The following is a 20,028-nucleotide window of genomic DNA, read 5'->3' as shown; positions in this document are numbered from 1 at the left end:
ATCTTCGTGGTTCAGATTTTACTAGAACGTGGCATGTGCAAACTTACATTTATAAAAAACGCTTATTTGTAATTTAAATGATTGATTAAAGGGCTTTTGAAGATTAGATGGGTAAAAAAAAAGCATATTTTTGTAATTTTGAAATTACCCGTGGTTGCAATTTTCTTGATTTTTGACCAAAATGACCTTGTTTATTATTAAGTTTAAATATAAAAATAGGGGCATTTATGATTACTCAAATTTTGGTGTCGACCCACTTCAACTCCACCTTTTCTCATTGGAAAATGCTAAATTGACACCGTTTGACGTTGTGTTTAACAGTGCATAAAGAACCAAAGATTTCTTTCCTTGAGATAACACGATTCTTTCTCATCATAGGGTTTTGTTAACATGTCCCCTAAGGGCACATGTTAAAATGCAATAAATACACCTGGGAAATGGATTTTTGTAGTCCAGTATCCTAAAAAAAAAAATCATTTCTAAAACTAAAAATACTCCTGGGATGTATTTATTGCACTTTAATGTGTGCCCTTATGGCACATGTTAAGTTAACAAAACCTAGCATTTAATTACTAAAATTTCCCTCAACCTTATAAGATTTTTTGTTTTGTTTTTGGAAGTATAAGATAGATTTTTGGTAGAAAATTATGGGTTTCTTGCAACAAGAAGTTGAAGAAGAGTGTATTTATGTCATTTCCATTGGTCTTCCAATACATATATATATCAAGGTCGAGAGGTTTAACTGTTAAGTGTTAACCCATCAGTTTGAGTATTCCAGGGTGGTAATCTCAAATATTCAGTAAAACGAGGAGCGACTTCTAAATCACTGATTTCTTTGCCCTTGTAAGTAAGACTTTCTCCTCTCCATCTCGTTCTGTACTTCTGTCCTGTTTTTCTTTCCCAAACGAATTCAAACCCTCGTCTTCACAGATGTCGGTTTCTTCGTTTCGATTATTTTTCCCCCAAATCCTACCTTTTATCCATCACAAAATCTCAATCTCCAAAACCCTAATCTCAACTTCTCCAAATCCGTTAAAATTTCCCTTTTCTTCGATTTCTATTGAAAGATTACCCATCAAAGCTTCTTCTTCATCTTCTCCTTCTTCTCTTAGTTCTTCTTCTCTGCAATCCATCGAAGATCTCCCACCAAAGCTTCAAGAGATCGTAAAACTCTTCCAATCGGTAAGAGAACCCAAAGCGAAGTACGAGCAACTCCTCTTCTATGGTCGAAAGCTTACTCCTTTAGATACCAAGTTCAAAACAAAAGAGAACAAAGTCCAGGGTTGCGTCTCTCAGGTCTGGGTCAGAGCGTACTTAGACTCGGATAAGAACGTCCGATTCGAAGCCGATTCTGACTCGGTTCTTACGAAGGGACTTGCCGCACTCCTCGTTCAAGGCCTTTCGGGTCAACCCGTGTCGGAGATCTTGAAGGTTTCTCCGGATTTCGCCACTTTGCTTGGACTCCAACAGAGTCTTACACCTTCAAGGAATAATGGGTTCTTGAATATGTTGAAATTGATGCAGAATAAGGCATTGCAGCTATACATTGAAGCCGAAGAGGGTGGTGCGTCGGTAAGTAACGGAACTTTGGATGCCGAAAATCAGGTTGAGAGTTCAAATTCAGTTTCAGGAAGTGAAATTGGTGATGAGAATTTGAATTTCGGTGTAAATCCTGAAAACTTAGGTTCTGTCACGAGTAAAACCGATGAGATGGAGTCCAATTTGGGTGTGAGTTTGGGGAGTAGAGGAGAGAGAATTAAGGAGATATTGGAGAGGGAGCTTCATCCCGCTGAATTGGAAATCAAAGACATCTCTCATCAACATGCCGGACACTCAGGTGTAAGAGGAAGTACAGGTGAGACACATTTTAATGTGAGAGTTGTATCGAAGGATTTTGAAGGGAAGAGTTTGGTGAAAAGGCATCGACTTGTTTACAATCTGCTGCAAGAGGAATTGCAGAATGGATTGCACGCGTTATCAATTGTAGCGAAGACACCATCTGAAGTTAATGTGAAATGAAAGGATGGCCAAGAAAAAAAAAAGGTTCTTTTTTTTTTTTCCTTCTTTCTCATTCCCTTGTGATGGGTATTTAATAATTGTTCTTGTTAAAGAATATTTAAGCATTGTTTATAGTGGCTTAAAGATTTGATGCATTATGAACATTCAATCTCGGCTTGTCTAAATTGCATAAATGAGTTAATGGTCTATGGTGAAGTAGCAAAATTTTGGAATTCTTTGCTTTATAGACTTGAATTATTCTTACATACAATACTGGTACTTCATTTAGAAAAAAGTTTGATAAGGATTCTATGATGTTCAGTGCTAGAAAAGAAAAAAGATAAATGCCCATATGGTACATGAACTAGCAAGATCCTCCCTAAAATAAAATGTATTCATCGAGCTTCGAAACCATTGATATAATGAGTGTCTCATCTTGAGGGGGTCCTCCTCGATAAACAAATTGGGAGTTAAGTAAAAAAAACTTGCAGTCAATACGGCACATGCCCTCATGACATCCTACCAGGGCGCCCAAACACAGCCAAACACAGTCAGCAAAATGGAGCAGAAACGATCCGAGGGACATGATGCACTTTCCTCCTTTGACCTTTGGAGAGTTCTTTTCATACAATTTTTTTTTTCCTTCTAATTATTATTTTTAAAATAGAACCACAGAGATAAACTTCATATGAAAACACTAATCCGGGTCCCAACCATGGCTGTTGTCTACTTGGCATAAGATGATGGCAAGACCAGCCAATGTCAATGTGGCATACCACCCCCAAGAAAAGTGCCCCTCTTCCAATAAACTTGTAAGATAACTTCTCTGTCCATTAAATGGCATGAGGCTTTTCCACAATGCCCTAGTTGTGATCAAGAGGACTTCTATAGGTACTGTAGGTTATCAGACTTGCATTTTGAAAACAACTAGCGGCATTGATGGCCTTCTAATAGGAACAGGATTAAGCATGGAGCATTTATATTTGAAGAGTAACAAATAAAGGATTGGTTGAATTACAATAACCATATTACTTGATGGCACAGCATAAAAAATGTCTTGTACTGGCTCTATGTGAGGTTGGTAATGGTTTTAATAGTTGGATGAGAGTTCTATATCATAAGGTTCTCACAAATAGAAGGGAGTAATAGGTTTTACAAGGTTAACCTTTGCATCTTCCTTTCTTCCCTCCCACATCTCAATTTTCCCTATGGAACAGCTACACCACCCCCATCATCACTGACCGGTCCTGTCATTGCTACTGTTACTGTTGCTGTGTTCTCATCTCACAACACCAGCATCACCCAATCACTGATGCTGCCGAGGCCTAATTTCTTTTTTGTAGCGGCCACCACCATGATGATGTTGAGGAGAGTGAAAGCTGCCGAGGGTGGTAAAGAGAAACATATGAATCTAAGTTTCCAATTTCTCATTTTAATGTGACACACGATTGAATTGGTGTTGTAAGTTCACTTGAAACAAAGTTCAACACTGCCAATACTGATACACATGGTGCACGTGTATGCAATCATTCCCCTAATTGTATATTTGTATTCTAATTTATTTTATTTGAATGAATGTATGTATTTATGTGTCTACATATTTAGCCAACAACTGATATTGGAACTGATAATGATCCATGGAATTTTTATTACTCATCGAAACTAACGGCTAAATCTTAAAGAAATAGGAAAAACAAAACACAAGAAAAGCAGGTTGGTTATTAGTTTTTTGTAGGAAAGTTTTACTTGAAAATACGTAAAACAGAACAAGGGAAGGCAGGTGTGTTATTCCAACTGAAGATCGTTAGCTCTATCTATCGAGCTTTAGGTTATATAAAGACCCCTTTCACTCTAGATCATTACAACCTGAAAATAATTTCGTTTATTAACAGGTAAGCTACATCGTTCGGCAAGCCTTGATACAATTTATATATATCAAAACCACATAATTAATCCACCAATAAAGGAAAGAAGAATAAAAAACCAAATTCATCTCTTTGTTCTGCAACTGCGAGCGACTAGGACACCACTTGGTGGACCAGTCATCTCAACCAGGCATCTCCCATACAACCAGTAAGAAAAATGGGTGAGACCAACACTTGCCCTCACTCTAAACGTCCCTCTAATGTTGTACTTAACTGTGTTGTTTTGGACTTGTTTTTGGAGCTCCATCGAAAGATCCCGAGGCAAATAAACCTCACTGGATACCATGTGTATTGACTCCAACCTCGCTTCTCCCCGCCTTTGAGAGAAAGGTTGAAGAGCTTGATTTGCAATAAGCCTGTCAAAGAAGTAAAGCTCTATGTCCAAGTACTCGAACCTTACATCAATTTTCTGATTTGGGTTTGAGAAATTTGCAAGGAAGGTGAAGTCTCCATTTAAAAATTCCGTTGAATCAAGGTAAATGCTGTTGAGGGTTGCACCAGTGGTGTCAAACAATGGGTGTTTTGGTTTAATGACAAGGTAGATGATCAAGGTGGCAATTCCGGCAAGGATGAGAATAAGACTGAAAATAACACATAGGAATGCTCCAACCCATATGACTGGGTTGGTTCGACGAGGTGGACGAAGGAGTGTAAACTTTGATCTGCTAGTGTTTCGAACTGGTGCCGGCATTTCTTGAGTCATGGCTTGATTTGATTGGACAATTTGATTAGGAGAGGAGGGTGGTTTGGTTAGCTTTTGTGGTGGATTCATGACTTGCCTGTTTTGCTTTCTAGGTGGGTTCATGGCTTGTTTTGGTAAGATCATCTGGTTAGGAGGAGAGTGTTTGGTTTGCTTTTGGGGTGGTGGAGGAAGGGAAAGCATCTTAGGAGAAGTGTTGTGCAGAGAAACCTTTGAAACAGAAATGTGAGCAAGAGATGGGTGTTTCTTTTAAATAAATTGAAGAGAGGGTGAATAAAAGAGAGTCTTAAGAGTAAAAAAAAAAAAGAAAAAAAGAGCAGCTTTTGATTAAGAGGGAATGGGACCAATGTGTTTGTTTTGAGAATGACGAAAGGAAGGTAAGTTATGTATTTTTTATTTAAAGTTGATTGAATTGCTTTGCTTTTGATATTTGAGAACCAAAAGAAGAAATGGACATTTGATGAGAGGGGCATATGCTTTTTCAAGAGTTCTAAATCTCCTTCAACGTGTCCTCGAAGACTGTTGGAAGACGAAATAAGCCGTTGGATAATTAGGTTTTTGTATGATTGGTTCTCCATCATGATTTTCATAGACCCACATTGGTCAATTGTCTTAGTAGGGGACGTGGCACGCGTACGCGCAGTCTGGACCTACCAAGTTATATTTTCTTTTCCATGAAAAAGAGTTTGTATCGATCCCATCCTCAATTGATCACCTTTGCCACCGTTGCAAAGGGAATGCCAAGCTCATGATGGAGAAGGTTCAATCCAGTAGCTAGATATCAGAGATCAAGTTGATTTTCGATATGTGCGCGTGTTTCCGTTAGTGTGGCAAATGTGATATTTTGGGGGAATGTCAGAAGTGAATTCCAGTGAAGTCTTTGTGCATCCATTGATGAAGGAGTGAGACGTAGAGTTGTTTAAGCTTGTTCCCCAACCTCGCACGTGGTCGTTATCCTTACGACATGCTATACTAGTAACATTATCGACGATGTCTGCTTGAATTACAAAAAGAGTCGCAATAATAATATGACGCCTCCCTCTAACACACAGAGCCGTAGATCATTTGCATTGTGGAATACACAAGAAAAATTGGTTTATGGTTATGTATATCCCAAGGCAAATGATCTACGGTTCTGTGGTGGGGGTGTGTGTCAGAGAGGGGCGATAGAAAAGTCATTGCACTTAGAAAAAGTCGATAAGTACAAAATCATGGGTTTTTGAGGGGATAAAAATCGTGCATGGCATTACAAAATCATGGGATTTTGAGGTGTGCTCATAGATTTTACTTTCACGCTTGTTCAAAGTTAATTTTTAATTTCATAAAGTATTAACTGAGATTGAAGAGAATTACAAACCTGTTTGAAATTTAAACATCTTTCCTCGCAACATTGCCACTGAGGTCTTGTTTCAAAGGTTACTTCTCTTTTGTTGATCACTTTTTAATCAACTAATTAATTAATTAATTAATACACCTCCAAATTTTATTTTTCTACCTAAAATACTCTCAAAAGATTTTTTGTTTATAAAAAATACCCTCAAATGGTGTATTTAATGCACATACATGTTTGCCTTTAGGGCACATGTTAATAAAATCTAAAAAAATAAATAAAAATAAGAGAGTTTCTATTGTCACACCAATTTTTACTAATGCCACCACACCAACTTTAATGATTTATATAAAGAATTGGTGTGACATTAGTAAACGCTGGTGTGGCGAATGGCAGTAATAGCTCTCAAAAATAATTGATCCAAGACGTTTGGGAAAATGATAATGTTTGCTTTTTCCCAAGAAGCCACCCCTTAATAGGCAATTATGGAAAAGCAAAGCTTTGCCCAACGAGGCGTTTAATCATTCTTTTCTTTTTTCTTTATTTTTTAATTTTTACACTTGGACCGCACCCACAAGTTCTTAAGATCATACTCAAAAAATAAAGAAAAATTTGAACCATGGTTTTAAAACTCGATTTCACATCTCATCTCGTCCAGGTTTGATATCGAGTTGTCTTGATCGAGTTTTTCAATATTGTTGAGACGTTTTGTTCAAAAAATTCAATGTGAGACATCAAATCTTAATAATAAAAAAAGTGACTTGTGAGTTGGTCTCATTCAGTTCTGATATTGAATTAATTCAAACAATACATCTCGGTCTTGGATGAGTTTTAAAATCATGATTTGAACTTATTTAAAAGGAAAAATTACATATTGAATTCTAATAAAGAATATCCTTATTATATTTAATTACACAAAACTTTTTGACATTTATCATCGAAGTATGTGCTTTGAATGAGAAAATAAATTAAAAAAATGAAGAACACTTTCCTTAATATGTAAGAAAAGTGTTTCCGCCCCCCTCCTCAAAAGAAAAAGAAAAAGAAAACATGATTGGATATAATAGGGATAAAAAATTAAAATAAATATATTTTACGGTTGAATTTAAATTTGGGAGCTTACGTGGTCATCCCTTTTCTTGGAGTTGGTTTCCAAAACGGGTCCATGTGGGCCTCATGACCTTTGATTGAAGACTAATGATTTTGGTACATGATATTTTTCACTCGGTCAACCACTCGGCTGACATGGCAAGGGCACAAAACCATAGATATGTTTCCTTGTGTATCCCAAAGAAATTGATCTATGATTCTGTGCCCTCGCTATGTCAGCCGAGTGATTGATCGAATGAAAAAAATCGAGTACCAACATTTGGATTCTTACGAATTTTTAATTTATCTTTTTCAAAGAAAGTATTATTCTTCTAGATTATTAAGTTATTTAGAATAATTCATGTATTTTAAGTAAAAAAATGAATAATAGATATTTTCATCATTTTTTATAAAATTCGATCAAAAAAACATTATTGTATACAATACTTGTTTATTGTAAAGTATAAACTTATAAGCTATAATGTGTAACACAAATCTAACTTTGAAGTGGCCAATTTTGGAGGAACCCCCATTTTGCATAACATGTATCTTTTTCATCTTTTACAAAATAATTACATGCCCTTTTACATATATTTAGCATATCATCTTAATTTTTTAAATTAATAATTTGTCCGTTGACTTTGGTCTTCTTTTATAAATCAATGAAAAATAATTTCAATACTCTCATTATCATGACCATCGTCACCATGATTATTATTACCATCACCATCATACTAAATAAATTTTGATTTTCAAAATATTGAAATTGGACGTATAATATACACTTATAAATAAAGTTTATGTTGTTTATTTTCTATTTATCGAATTTTTGACTTAATTCTTAACTAGATTTTTGCATCCGAAAATCGAATAGAACTCAAATTTTTTGCTTTATTCCGAATTGCTAACAAGGTGCTGGCCTCACTCCAGAAAAATTGCATACATGTTAAATCCTCTTCTTGAGATATGGAAAAAAAAAAAGACTTCTCATCTTCTCTCTTGCTACATATATATACATACCCACATATATGTATAATAATGGTTCCTTTAGATGAAGAAGTAGATCCAAATGGGTCAAATTATCTCTAATATTGTTGGTAGTTTTGATTATAATAATTCCAGTAGAGGCCAACAAATCATATATAGGCCTCCACAAGAGCCGTCGGATGATTTCTACAAGAGAACTACTATTACCGGATCATCCTCGGACGCTATTGTCACAATTAAATCAAGCAGTACTGACGTAATCAGAAGGAAATAAGAATCATCAGTTATTAGAAACCCCTGATCATGTTAAATTAAGAACCACAAGAGAAGTACTAGATCAAACCTAAGAAGGTTATGAAATGAAATTTTCTACTTATGTACCGATATTTTAACTCAAATAACTCAAAAACTCACTGACATGGCATGCTTTTTAACTAAATTTTGAAAAAGTAACTCAAAAACTCACTGACATAACATGTAGATTTTTTTCCTTGCGATACACAATTGCACATGTTTATAAAAGGGCACTTTTCGTGTGCATTACGAAATTAAAAATCTTTAACATCTAAATCGATACCTCGTGATTTTCTCTATGTACGTATCTCGGTAGTATACCTCGTAATGAAAAAGAGCTTATCATCCAACGGTTAATAACACTGGAGTTGACCCACTGACATGGAATAGTGGGCCCAAAAATGTATCTCACTTGGCAATGAAAGAGAATAGGAGTTGGGTAGATATCCTTCTCCTGAGAGCACAGGATCCAACTCATAAAGAAAACCGTAGATCTTCATAAAGATAAAAAGCACTTTTTGCCACGTGTGTTTTTAAGAACAACACTCGTCTGCGGCAACGAATAACTGGCAATGAAGCAATGAATCCATATTACATTATTTATAAAATAAAACTCTTCTTTAGTTACAAATTAATTACAGAAAGATTGAGAAAAGTGAGAGAAAGAGATGAAGTTATCTTCCAAGCCTTTCTCTTCTTCTTCTATTTCTTCTTCTTTGCTTCTCTTAGTCTTGGTTCCTTTGGTTACAGTTTCAGTGATAGTTTGTTCATTGAGTTCTAAGAACTCATCTAAGTTTTCTCTATCTTTCCAACCCATAGCTTCTTCTTCTCCTTCTCCTTCTCCTTCTTCTTCTTCTTCTTCAGATTTAGTTGTAGAAGAAGCTCTCTCTGATACTTCTAACATCAATGGCTCCACATCACTTCAACTGTTAGTCAATGAAACAACTCTTCTAACACCATCAGTAAGAATTCTCTATCTATCACCTCAAACTCACACTAAAATTCAATTGAGAAATTTACCAAAATGGAGAATTTTTCAAACTTATTTACCAAAATGGAGCACTATACAAAGCTGTAAAAAGTCATTTCAGATTTATGCCATCGAAAATACCCTTTTATGATCTAATTTCAAAAGGATCTTTATGAGAAAAAAGGTATTTTCGGTAGCAAAAATATGGAAATGAATGTTTTTACTATTTTGGTAAAATAAAATATTTCCGAAAATGGTAAATTAAATTTTTTGGAAATAAGATGTATAGTTCGCCATTTTGGTAAATGGATGTTTTGGTAAATTTTCCTTTTAATTAAGCATGCTCATCTTGCCTGTATTTGATCTTTATATATATATATATATATATATATATATATATATATATATATATATATATATATATATATATATATAGGGTAGCGTTCAAGGGCAAACTTTTTAGCAAATTTTTTGGCAAAATTTTTTCAAAACATGGGTTAGAGGTTTTGGAATGGGCTGATTTTGGTTAGGATGATTTCTACGGTGAGTAGATCATCCTCACCAAAAATCAGCCCATTCCAAAACTTCTAACCCATGTTTACCAGCTGAAAAATCGTGGACCGTCCATTTTTTGTAAACTATTTTTGATGGGATTAGAAGTTTTGGAATGGGCTGATTTTTGGTGATGATGATCTCCTCACCGTAGAGATCATCCTCACCAAAAATCAGTCCATTCCAAAACCTCTAACTCATGTTTTGAAAAATGTTTTGCCAAAAATTTGCTAAAAGTTGGCCATTGAACGCCCCCCATATATATATATATATATATATTATGTAATTAGCTGAAGAATTTGAGTTCCAACGATGAGTCTGCATCGACAAGAGGCATAAAGAGATGCAACAAATTAGAGAAGATCGAAGCAGGTCTCACGAGAGCCCGAGCTTCAATAAAGGAAGCGGTAAGGAATCATAATCTAACAATAACCCATGAGGACCCAGATTATGTTCCACAAGGCGCAATTTATAGGAACCCATACGTGTTTCATCGGTACAAATTCGAGCAATTTTATTTCTTTCCATCACAAATGTTAATTATAATAATTTCTAATTTTCAATTAAAAAAAATAAATGTAGGAGTTATCTTGAGATGGAGAAGTTGTTTAAGATATTTGTTTATGAAGAAGGAGAACCACCAATATTTCATAATGGTCCATGCAAGAGTATATATTCAACAGAGGGAAGGTTTATTCACCAAATGGAGTTGGAGAACCATTTTAGAACAAAAGATCCTGACAAGGCTCACGTTTATTTCCTTCCCTTTAGTGTTGTGATGATGGTTGTGTATCTCTATGAGCCTAATACACATGATATTAAATCCATTGGTCGGATTGTTACTGACTATGTTGACGTCGTAGCTCAAAAATATCCCTATTGGAATCGCAGTCTCGGTGCCGATCATTTCATGCTCTCTTGCCATGATTGGGTGAGTAATTAAAACCATTTTGTTTGAGATTAATTTATTTTCTTTGATTTGTTTCAATTTTGAATTTCATTTTCTATTCTTAGTCAATTATCATGTGAGATAATAGGGTACTATCATATTAGAATTGAATCAATTAGCATGTGATGCTAGGGAAATGATTTCTCAAAATCATGGGCTCTAGCTTGCACATTTGGTTACTTGGGAGAATCTTTAAAAAATAAAAATTTATTCTATTTTATACTATTGAAGATAAATTAGAACAAATTCATTAATCGATCTATCCAAGGGTAAGTATTTATTATTGTGAATTTGGGCCAATTATACTCAATCTTCTCTCATTAGAATAGTATAGATCTATCAAAGTTGTTTCTTTTGTAATTAAAAAATGTAAATTAATGTGGATTTGCATGAACAATGCTCATGTTATGTAATTGTGCCAAATTCTGAATTACTATTATTATATTTATATAAAGGTGGCATGTGCAAATACACGTGTATCTCGGGGTTTATTTGTAGTTTAACATATTAATTAAAGGTTGGTTTTGAAGATTACATAGTAAAAATGATATTTTTGTAATTTTGAAAATTAACCAATGTAATTTTAAGGACGTGCGATGGAATATTTTTTTATATATATATTAAGTTTAAAATGTTAAGGTGGGGACATTTTTGGAATTCAAATTTTGGTGTCGAAACCACTTCTACTTCACCTTCTCTCATTATACTAGTAAAGATATGGGTGGAATGAATTTTGTTATGTTTGCGACTTAACGATTTTGAACGTTTTTAATTCCTTGGGACTATTTAATTTCATTTTTGCAGAAACAAGCTATAAATTTAGTAAACTCGTTCTCGGATTATTATGAGGAAGGATAATAGCTAGTTTTATTTAGAAAGTGAGATTGAGGGATCGTAACCCTCTTTTTCATCGAAATAGTGAAAGGATTTCATCATCACCCGTGGATGTAGGCAATTGTATTCAACTACACAAAATCTTTGTCTTGTTATCTTTATTTTGATTTGCATATTGTATCATTATTGTTTTTTCTCACGCCCAATTTTCCAAATCTATTTTTGGAGACCATACTATCCTTGTTATTCAATATTATATCATAAGATTGTTGGTTTGTTATTATTATAGGGTCCAAGAACATCTGCCTATGTTCCTCAACTATTTCATAACTCGATCCGAGTTCTATGCAACGCGAATACCTCAGAAGGGTTCAACCCATCTAAAGATGCATCATTTCCTGAAATTCATCTTCGAACAGGTGAAATAACCGGTCTTCTAGGTGGCCTTTCCCCATCTCGACGCTCGATACTTGCATTCTTTGCGGGTCGTTTGCATGGCCATATACGACTATTGCTTCTAGAACAGTGGAAGAACAAAGATGACGACGTGCAAGTCTATGAAAGCCTCCCTGATGGAGTATCTTATAATGAGATGTTGAAGAAGAGCAAATATTGCTTATGCCCAAGTGGATATGAAGTTGCGAGCCCAAGAATTGTTGAAGCTATCTATGCCGAATGTGTTCCAGTGCTAATATCTGATCACTATATTCCACCTTTTAGTGATGTACTCAATTGGAATTCTTTCTCTGTTCAGATTGCAATAAGCGACATCCCAAACATTAAGAAGATTTTAATGGGTATATCTCAAAATCGATATCTAATAATGCGGAGGAGAGTAAAGCAAGTGCAAAAGCATTTTGTGGTGAATGGACCTCCAAAGAGATTTGATGTCTTCCACATGATTATTCACTCAATTTGGCTTAGAAGATTGAATTTTCACATTGATGCATGATCGATTAATTGATCCACCGTTTCATTGTGTTGAATCAATAATAGCGAAGAGAGCTCGGAATAATGTAGATTTCTAGTAATAAAACTTGAAAATAACCTTTTTTTTTTCTAATTAATTATTTTTTACCAAGAATTCAAATACTTTTGGATTGATTTATTTAAATCCCATGAATAGTGGATGATGGTGTTCATACAAAAATGTATGTTTTCATACATAAATCTGTTAATATTCCTTGCTTGTCTGACCATGATTGTTTTTTTCTTGAACACTTTGTTAGATCTACACAATAAAATCTGTCTTATTTGTGATTTATGTCACATTGGATTAAACCAGTTTTCATCATGGGCTTCAATGAGCAGATTTAAAGGAGTGGGGCTAGACCTTCATAGGTCAATGAGGCAGTAAAGGTGCATGTTTTGAACCTTTGCTTGGTTTACAAAGTTAAATAAAGAAATAAAGTAAACAAGGTGTATTAAGTCATGCTTTAGATTTCGTGTTATATATACTACCATAATGAGAAAGAGTCGTTCTAAACACTGCGCTGATGTGGCAGTATGTAGAGAATCATATATTTTTTTCCTTGGGATACAAGGAAGAAAATCAATGGTTCTCTGCACACTGCCACGTCAGTGAAGTATTGAGCGTAGTGTCCAAGGAAGTCAGTTCAACATTTTCCAATTAGAAAAGGTGGAATAGGTGTGTATGTTGACACCAAAATTTAGAAGGCCAAAAATGCCCCCACTTTTATATTTAACCTTACTACAATTGTAGCTAATTTACAATTACAAAGATTAGTACGACTAAATTGGGATAATAATAGAATTACAAGTAAATAGAGATATACGAAGAACGATCTACTTCGAAGGTGGTGGATGAAAATAAGCAAAGACAGCTACGAATGCCTGGGAGAAAGTGAGTAGTAGAAGGACAATGGCAGCAAGGAGCGAAATTAATGTCCATGGACTACTGAAATACTCACGGATCAAGTGAGTCCACCACACACGCCATTTCGTAGTATAATATGCCTTGTAATAATCGTTAACGCCCTTCATTTGTTTAGATAAGTGGCAATCATCGACATCGTAGACAATCTCCCTACCAAGCTTATTGAAGAGATTCGCCACGTCCTTGTTGCTTCCCAAAACATGATCTATGATTCCATTTTGGTGGAGAATCTCAACATCCTTTGCTGAATTCACAAGACTATCGAAGAACATGAAATGGTTTGTGAAATAAGGTTCTGCTTCTTCATCGGATTGTTCGTAAGCCAAGAAATTCAGAAAGAGAGGTACGGTGTTGTCGTCGAGGTATAGAGGAGGGATTTCTAACACTCCATCCTCAAATTCTATGTCTAGGAGGTCATGGCCTTGTCTCTTCTTGAATTTTACTCTTGCTTCTTGGAGCTCTGTGACACAATAGTTTAACTGTCTCTCCCTCCAGTCTGAGACAGTTTTCTTGTGTTGTATCGATGAAAGAAAACTCGTTCGAAATAAATCAAGCATGTGTTCAATCTCGATTTCATGTTTAACGTCCAATATTTTTCTTTCCCTAGGCATCAGAGGATCGAAGAAATTGAGTGCAAGCTTTATGAGAGGGGTTTCCTTGCTTGAGCTAGTAAGCTTAAATAGTTCTTCGAGAACAAAGAAGGGAAGTTGGTTCTCTAGCATAAGTAAGTCTCGTTGAAGAGTTCGAAGGATCCATCGGGCTGCAAATATTGGATCATCTACATTTTCCTGTTGGATTATGGAACGCCCATGTTAAGGACATAAACATCAATTAATTGGGATGGAGAGGATAAGATTAAGGCATGAAATTTAATGTGAAACACGGCATTAAATTTACTGCAATTCAACTTTAAAGTCATGGGTTCCAATATAAGGAAAACTGAACAAGTAAAATAAAACTTGTGGAGGATTATTTGTAACATTTTAGAAGGCAAAACATAGGTCTAATTTTAAAGTATAAAATAAAACAAAACACAATAGAAAATTAATAATATTTTCTATAATCTTAACAAAAGGAAGCAAAACAAAGCTTAGTTCTAATGAAAAAAATACAACATAGAAAATTATTAACATCATCGAATTAATAACAAATATCTCCAAATAAAAAATAGTCACCTCAAAATATTTGATTATCAAATACATGAAAATACGGGCTAGGTCGTAAAATCCCATTGGTCTCGGTAACCCATTCAACCTCCATTAGGAGGTCAACTAAAATGAATGTTAAGTGTTATTTCTTTCTTGTTTATGGCCAACTATGTGCAAGTGTGCAACAAGCCTAGGCTGACATGAAAGAAAACCATGAATCTTGCATAGTACCTCCATTTCAAACTTATGGTAAAGGCGTAGAAGCTCAATAACAAAGCATCCGTCGATGACCATCATCTGAACAAAATCATCACTTTCAATATCAAAGGTCTCCGAGTAGCGTTCTCTTGTCTTCCTCTCAATCATCTTCATGGCTCTTGCAAGACTATCTAACTGAATATTAGTTTGTATTGGTGGTGACCCTGACCCATCTAGTTTCTCACCATTTTCTTCGCTGGCAAATCCCAAGAGACGTAGGAGATAACGCATTTTGTGCTCTTCCATGGCTTGTAGACGATGGTCACCATAATGAAATGGGCCAACCGATATGATCTTGGGGATGTAAGCATTTCGGTGGACTTCAACCATGTTCCTTGGGACTCTATAGATCGTCCACGCTCTCCCTGAATCAAAACCCATCCCTTCTCTAAGAAAATTATTGAGGTTGATCACCCACTCAGGGGTTTGATTATCAGTTTGATTTCTTCTAAGTCTCACACCTGCAGACTTCCTTATGTTCATCTTTCTCTTCCCCTTCCCCATTCCTTGATTATTTCACCCTGTTAATACAAAACATAATGATAGTAGTTTATGCAAATCAGGGTTATAAAAACAATCTTAATGGAGTAAAAGAGTTGAAGGGTTCTTGTTGACTGAATGTAGTTACTAGGAAACATAATTGCAATTACATGTTGGAATTAAAGTATTGATTTAGTATCAATGACCGAGTATGATATGTTGATCACTAGGGCAATGATCAACCATAGAGGTTGAAGAGCTTCTTTGCACCCTACAACGACACCAACTAACATTAACTATAATTTCTTTGACTTTGACAGCTTCCTCAGTAACTTGGGTAGGATAAAAAAATATGTTATAATAAAGAAGCTCAATACCCTTGGAGGGATTCGGGAACCAGTCAAAGATGATGAAAGCGTGTGAGAAAAAGGCTCGACTGATAGAAGGTATTTCTCATAGGTTAGAATATCTAGGAATAAAGAGTAAAAAAATTCCTCAGTAAGTACAAAAATCAGGGACTTCTAACATAGTTTTATATTGGTATCTATTATCTAACACCAATTGGACTCGAATTGGTGTCCGAAAGAAACAGGGAAATTATAAATTGGATATGATCTTAATGTGAAGGTGGATCTGGTGCCATGTACAATGTCGATTATCCAAGTGTAGCTTCAGTCGAGTGTACACAGAATGAGCTAGACTCAAGTAAATCGAAGTGAGTGACATATGCCAAGGCAGTCATTTTATCTTAATTGAGGAATATATTTCATCTCATGAAATACCACAAAATTAAACAAAATTGTTTCATTATGCATGAAAAAATAAAATTGTTAAATATGAATTAAAAAGAGATAATATACTAAATAAGGGAAATAACTTTGCATAAACACATATTTTCAACAGTGTATAGTTCACACATTCTCCTTTTTAATAACAAATTTAACTCAATTTCTCCAAGTAAATATGAACAAGATCACTAATACAAGTAAATAGATATACTAAGATGGATATATGATGGTTATGGTTATGACAGTGCTGGACGAAAATAAGCAAAGAAAGCACTGAATGTCTGAGAGGCAGCGAGTAATAGTAGCACAATGGTAGCAAGTAGCGAAAGAAATGTCCATGGACTACTGAAATAATCTCGGATCAAGTTCGTCCGAAAAACATGTCATTTCTTAGCATAATATCCCTTGTAATAATCATTAATCCCCTTCATTTGTTTTGATAAGTGGCAATCATTTATATCGTAAACGATCTCCCTACCGATCTTATGGAAGAGATTTGCCACATACTAGTCGCTGCCCAAAGTATGATTTAGGATTCCATTTCTGTGGAGAATCTCAACATCATTTGATGAGTTCACAAGACTATAGAAGAACATGAAGTGGTTTGTGAAATAAGGCTCTGCGTCTTCAAAGCAATGTTCGTAAGCAACCAAATTCAGAAACAGAGGAACAGTATTGTCGTCGATGTATATGGGAGGGATTTCTTAGACACCATCATCAAATTCTATGTCAAGGAGGTCGCTGTCTTGTCTCTTCTTGATCATAACTCCTGCCTCTTGAAGCACTGTGGCACAATGGGTCAACTTCTTCTCTTAAACAAGGGTAAGGCTTGTAGTTGAAAGAGTCTCCCTCCAACCCGAGATGGGTTTTCTTTGTTGGACCGGTGAAAGAAAACTGCTGCGAAATAAATCAAGCAAGTGATCATACTCGATTACAGGTTTGACTTCGAGTGTCTGTTTTTCTCTAGGCATCAAAGGATCAAAGAACTTGAGGGAAAGCTCTACGAGAGAGGCTTCTTTGCCCGAGCTGGTAAGCTTAAATAGTTCTTCGAGAACAAAAAATGGAAGCTGGTTCTCTAGCATTAGCATGTCACGTTGAAGAGTGCGAAGCCAACATCGAGCAGTGAATATAGGATCATCTACATTTTCCTGTTGGATAGCGGGATACGCTCACGAAACACATAATGATCAATAAATCAAAATAAGTGAAAAAGACATGAATTTTAATGTGGGAAAGTTACAAGAGATGCATGTGTTTGCCAATTGCACGCACACACACGCAGGCACACATACACAGACACACATACACAGACACACAACATTTTCTAAATTCCAAAAAAAAAAAACTTGTGGAGGATTTTTTGTTACAAAAATTTAGGTCTACTTTTCAAATTCATGAAGATTTAAGGATGATCAAGTAACAATGAATTCATGTGCTTCCAAGGACTACCATGTGGCCATAAGTCTCAAACAAATTCTGCTACAGAAATTTAGATTTTGTGACAATGGTTAAGTTGAAACATGTTCTACGTTGACTTAATTTATAATTGGGTGGGTTAGCCTAAAAAAAAATTTGATCAGTTCAAAACGTTTGATTGGTCCAAAAATAGGAAATGTGGGCTAACTTGTAAAGCCCTACCTATCCCATTCAACCTCAATTGGGAGGTCAACTAAAATGAAAATTGACTTTCTATTTTTGTTCTGATTGGGATTGGGGTGAGGGGTGAAAGTTTCTAATTGCAGAAGAGAAGCAAACTGGTAAACTAGGTGCAACAAGCCTAAGAATCATGAACGCATGAAACTTTCATACCTCCATGTCAAACTTGTGATAACAGCGTAGGAGCTCAACAACAAAGCAACCGTCGGTGACCATCATCTGAACAAAATCTTCACTTTCAATATCCAAAGCCTTTGAGTAGCATTCTCTAGTCTTTCTTTCCAACAACTTCATGACTCTTGCAAGGTCATCTAACCGAATATCTTTACGTACTTTCATTGGCAACCCGTCCTGTTGATCACAATTTTGGCTGGAAGATGTCAATGAGATAACGCAATTTGTGCTCTTCCATGCTTTTTAGCCTACGATCACCATAATGAAAAAGGTCCAATAGATATGACCATGGGGATGTAAGCGCATGGGTGAACCTCAAGAATGTTCTGGGGGACCATAGATATTGTCCATGATCTCCCATAGTTATAACCCACGCCTTCACTAAGACAATTATTGATGTTGATCACCCATTCAGGGGTTTGATTATCAATTTGATTTACTCTGGCTCTCACTTTGGAAAACCTCAATATGTTCCGTCTTCCCTTTGCTCCACGTACCATCCCTTGAACAATAACAAAAAAAAAAAGACTTCCTTGGAATCTGGACTTGGTGTTTGTGATGCAAAATGTCAAACTAATTTAGTACTTGTTCCTGCTCGAAAGCACTACGAACCATGCTTCTAATAGTTGAATTCTTGTTAGGTGATGAGACACAACTGAAAACCTATTTGTAATTGCATGTTGGTATTAAAGTATTGGTTCAACTGGAATGAATGACCCCATCAAGGACCGTGTTCATACTAAGTTTCTTTGCATCCTAACCTACGTAACAGGACCACCGTTACGAGTTTGACAACTTCATTACTAACTAGATATGATCAACAAGTAAGCTGGGATTTCTAGTATGCTTGAGACTCAATCAATCAAGTTTAGCCTTCTATCAAACAAATAGTGTTCACACAGAGGCGGGCAAACAAGTACAACCTCTGCCCCCTCATGACATCACCGTGTTGTTCAAGTTCAACCAACTTCCACTTCCCTCACCATTGCTACCACACTACCCATGTATCCAATATTTCTCACGCATCTCCATGGCCATGTCTTGCACCACGCAGCCATTGATAACGTGAGTAATTTTCTTTTTAAGGGGATGCTCTCAATACACACGTCCTGCGATTGGTCAATCCAGATTCTGTGAAATCTTGATTTTCGTTCGCAAAATAATTCTACAAAAACAAACACACACACACACAATTTTGTTTTTTTGATGACACATGCACATTGTTTATGGGTATGAGTCATAATGTGCTTGATCAAGTTTGTGCATTGAAAAACTAAGGATCCACTTGCGGACAGTCAATCAAAACAAGCCTTTGAACAAATTAAAGAAATTTGCATAACTGAATCAAACCGAGCGAAGCTAGGTCGAAGTCTCATTGACAAATGTTTAGTCCATGATAGAGTTCACATCAATTCCACTTTAAAGTCTAATACAAACCACAACATATGATCAAGCACATGATCAAGTCCTCTCTAAGCCCATTCATTGGTCCATTGGGGAGCATTTGATCACAAGAGCATTTTTTTAATTAAAATGTGTTAGGCATTAGTCTATACTGAATCCATCATTGCATGATTGAGATGAATCTAAATTTAGTTTAATACTCCGATCCTTTTATTCTACACATGAAAATATCATCCATCATTTCTCTTATAATGCAATTCAAACTTTAGCCCTGAGCTCAAAAAAAGAAGATGAGGCTTGCTGTTTTTTCTAATTGTTGGTCACGACTTTTTTATGAAGGTTGGCCTTTCAGAACCATTGTAATAAACTGTTGAGGCTTGCTAACCGTAATTGCGATTATGATTGGTCTATAGCCATCCAAAGGTAAGAGGCACATTATTGATAGAGATATTGGAGAATAAGTATTCACTAATTCTGTACCTGAAGTCTTAGGAACGAAAAAGGGTGCATGAAAACCATGGCAATGATTGTTAATATCCAATAAACGGTGAGCAAAATGAGAAATTTGGCTAAGGAGGGGCTTATATCTGTTTTG

At 35.6% G+C, this 20,028-nt stretch overlaps 4 protein-coding genes and 1 pseudogene across 4 annotated transcripts; 2 read left to right on the top strand and 3 right to left on the bottom strand.

The window, feature by feature from the left end:
* Positions 1 to 836: 836 nt before the first annotated feature.
* Positions 837 to 2,167, top strand: CPSUFE (chloroplast sulfur E). Its single transcript, XM_086421212.1, has one exon. It carries the CDS (start codon positions 931 to 933, stop codon positions 2,017 to 2,019), a length of 1,089 nt encoding a protein of 362 aa, XP_086277338.1. The 5' UTR covers positions 837 to 930; the 3' UTR covers positions 2,020 to 2,167.
* A 1,544-nt stretch (positions 2,168 to 3,711) lies between these two features.
* Positions 3,712 to 5,066, bottom strand: LOC147387039 (Late embryogenesis abundant (LEA) hydroxyproline-rich glycoprotein family). Its single transcript, XM_086421213.1, has one exon. It carries the CDS (start codon positions 4,804 to 4,806, stop codon positions 3,988 to 3,990), a length of 819 nt encoding a protein of 272 aa, XP_086277339.1. The 5' UTR covers positions 4,807 to 5,066; the 3' UTR covers positions 3,712 to 3,987.
* Positions 5,067 to 8,939: 3,873 nt separating this feature from the next.
* Positions 8,940 to 12,928, top strand: LOC147387038 (putative glycosyltransferase At5g03795). The gene is made up of 4 exons (XM_086421480.1): positions 8,940 to 9,285; positions 10,136 to 10,341; positions 10,428 to 10,776; positions 11,918 to 12,928. Exons 1-4 carry the CDS (start codon positions 8,992 to 8,994, stop codon positions 12,578 to 12,580), a joined length of 1,512 nt encoding a protein of 503 aa, XP_086277606.1. The 5' UTR covers positions 8,940 to 8,991; the 3' UTR covers positions 12,581 to 12,928.
* A 506-nt stretch (positions 12,929 to 13,434) lies between these two features.
* On the bottom strand, positions 13,435 to 15,445 carry LOC147387037 (UPF0481 protein At3g47200-like). The gene is made up of 2 exons (XM_086421486.1): positions 14,905 to 15,445; positions 13,435 to 14,313 (listed from the first exon to the last, which is right to left on the bottom strand). The coding sequence occupies exons 1-2, from the start codon at positions 15,433 to 15,435 to the stop codon at positions 13,435 to 13,437; spliced, it is 1,410 nt and encodes a 469-aa protein (XP_086277612.1). The 5' UTR covers positions 15,436 to 15,445.
* An 839-nt stretch (positions 15,446 to 16,284) lies between these two features.
* On the bottom strand, positions 16,285 to 19,490 carry LOC147387036 (UPF0481 protein At3g47200-like; annotated as a pseudogene).
* Positions 19,491 to 20,028: the final 538 nt, after the last annotated feature.

This window comes from Akebia trifoliata, chromosome 13 (assembly GCF_017979445.1).
Source record: "Akebia trifoliata isolate Shusen 1 chromosome 13, ASM1797944v1, whole genome shotgun sequence".
NCBI classification, from domain to species: Eukaryota; Viridiplantae; Streptophyta; class Magnoliopsida; order Ranunculales; family Lardizabalaceae; genus Akebia; species Akebia trifoliata.
Note: the sequence above shows the minus strand (reverse complement) of the source record. Positions and strands in the feature narration are given on the sequence as shown.

What these genes read in the sequence shown, in the direction of transcription:
- LOC147387037 (XM_086421486.1), bottom strand. Translation starts at nt 15,435, where the DNA reads ATGGGGAAGGGGAAGAGAAAGATGAACATAAGGAAGTCTGCAGGTGTG. An exon ending in ACCATAAGTTTGAAATGGAG is followed by an intron (nt 14,314 to 14,904) that starts GTACTATGCAAG and finishes ATAATCCAACAG; the next exon opens with GAAAATGTAGATGATCCAAT.
- LOC147387039 (XM_086421213.1), bottom strand. Translation starts at nt 4,806, where the DNA reads ATGCTTTCCCTTCCTCCACCACCCCAAAAGCAAACCAAACACTCTCCT.
- CPSUFE (XM_086421212.1), top strand. Translation starts at nt 931, where the DNA reads ATGTCGGTTTCTTCGTTTCGATTATTTTTCCCCCAAATCCTACCTTTT.
- LOC147387038 (XM_086421480.1), top strand. Translation starts at nt 8,992, where the DNA reads ATGAAGTTATCTTCCAAGCCTTTCTCTTCTTCTTCTATTTCTTCTTCT. An exon ending in CAACTCTTCTAACACCATCA is followed by an intron (nt 9,286 to 10,135) that starts GTAAGAATTCTC and finishes TTATGTAATTAG; the next exon opens with CTGAAGAATTTGAGTTCCAA. An exon ending in TGCTCTCTTGCCATGATTGG is followed by an intron (nt 10,777 to 11,917) that starts GTGAGTAATTAA and finishes TTATTATTATAG; the next exon opens with GGTCCAAGAACATCTGCCTA.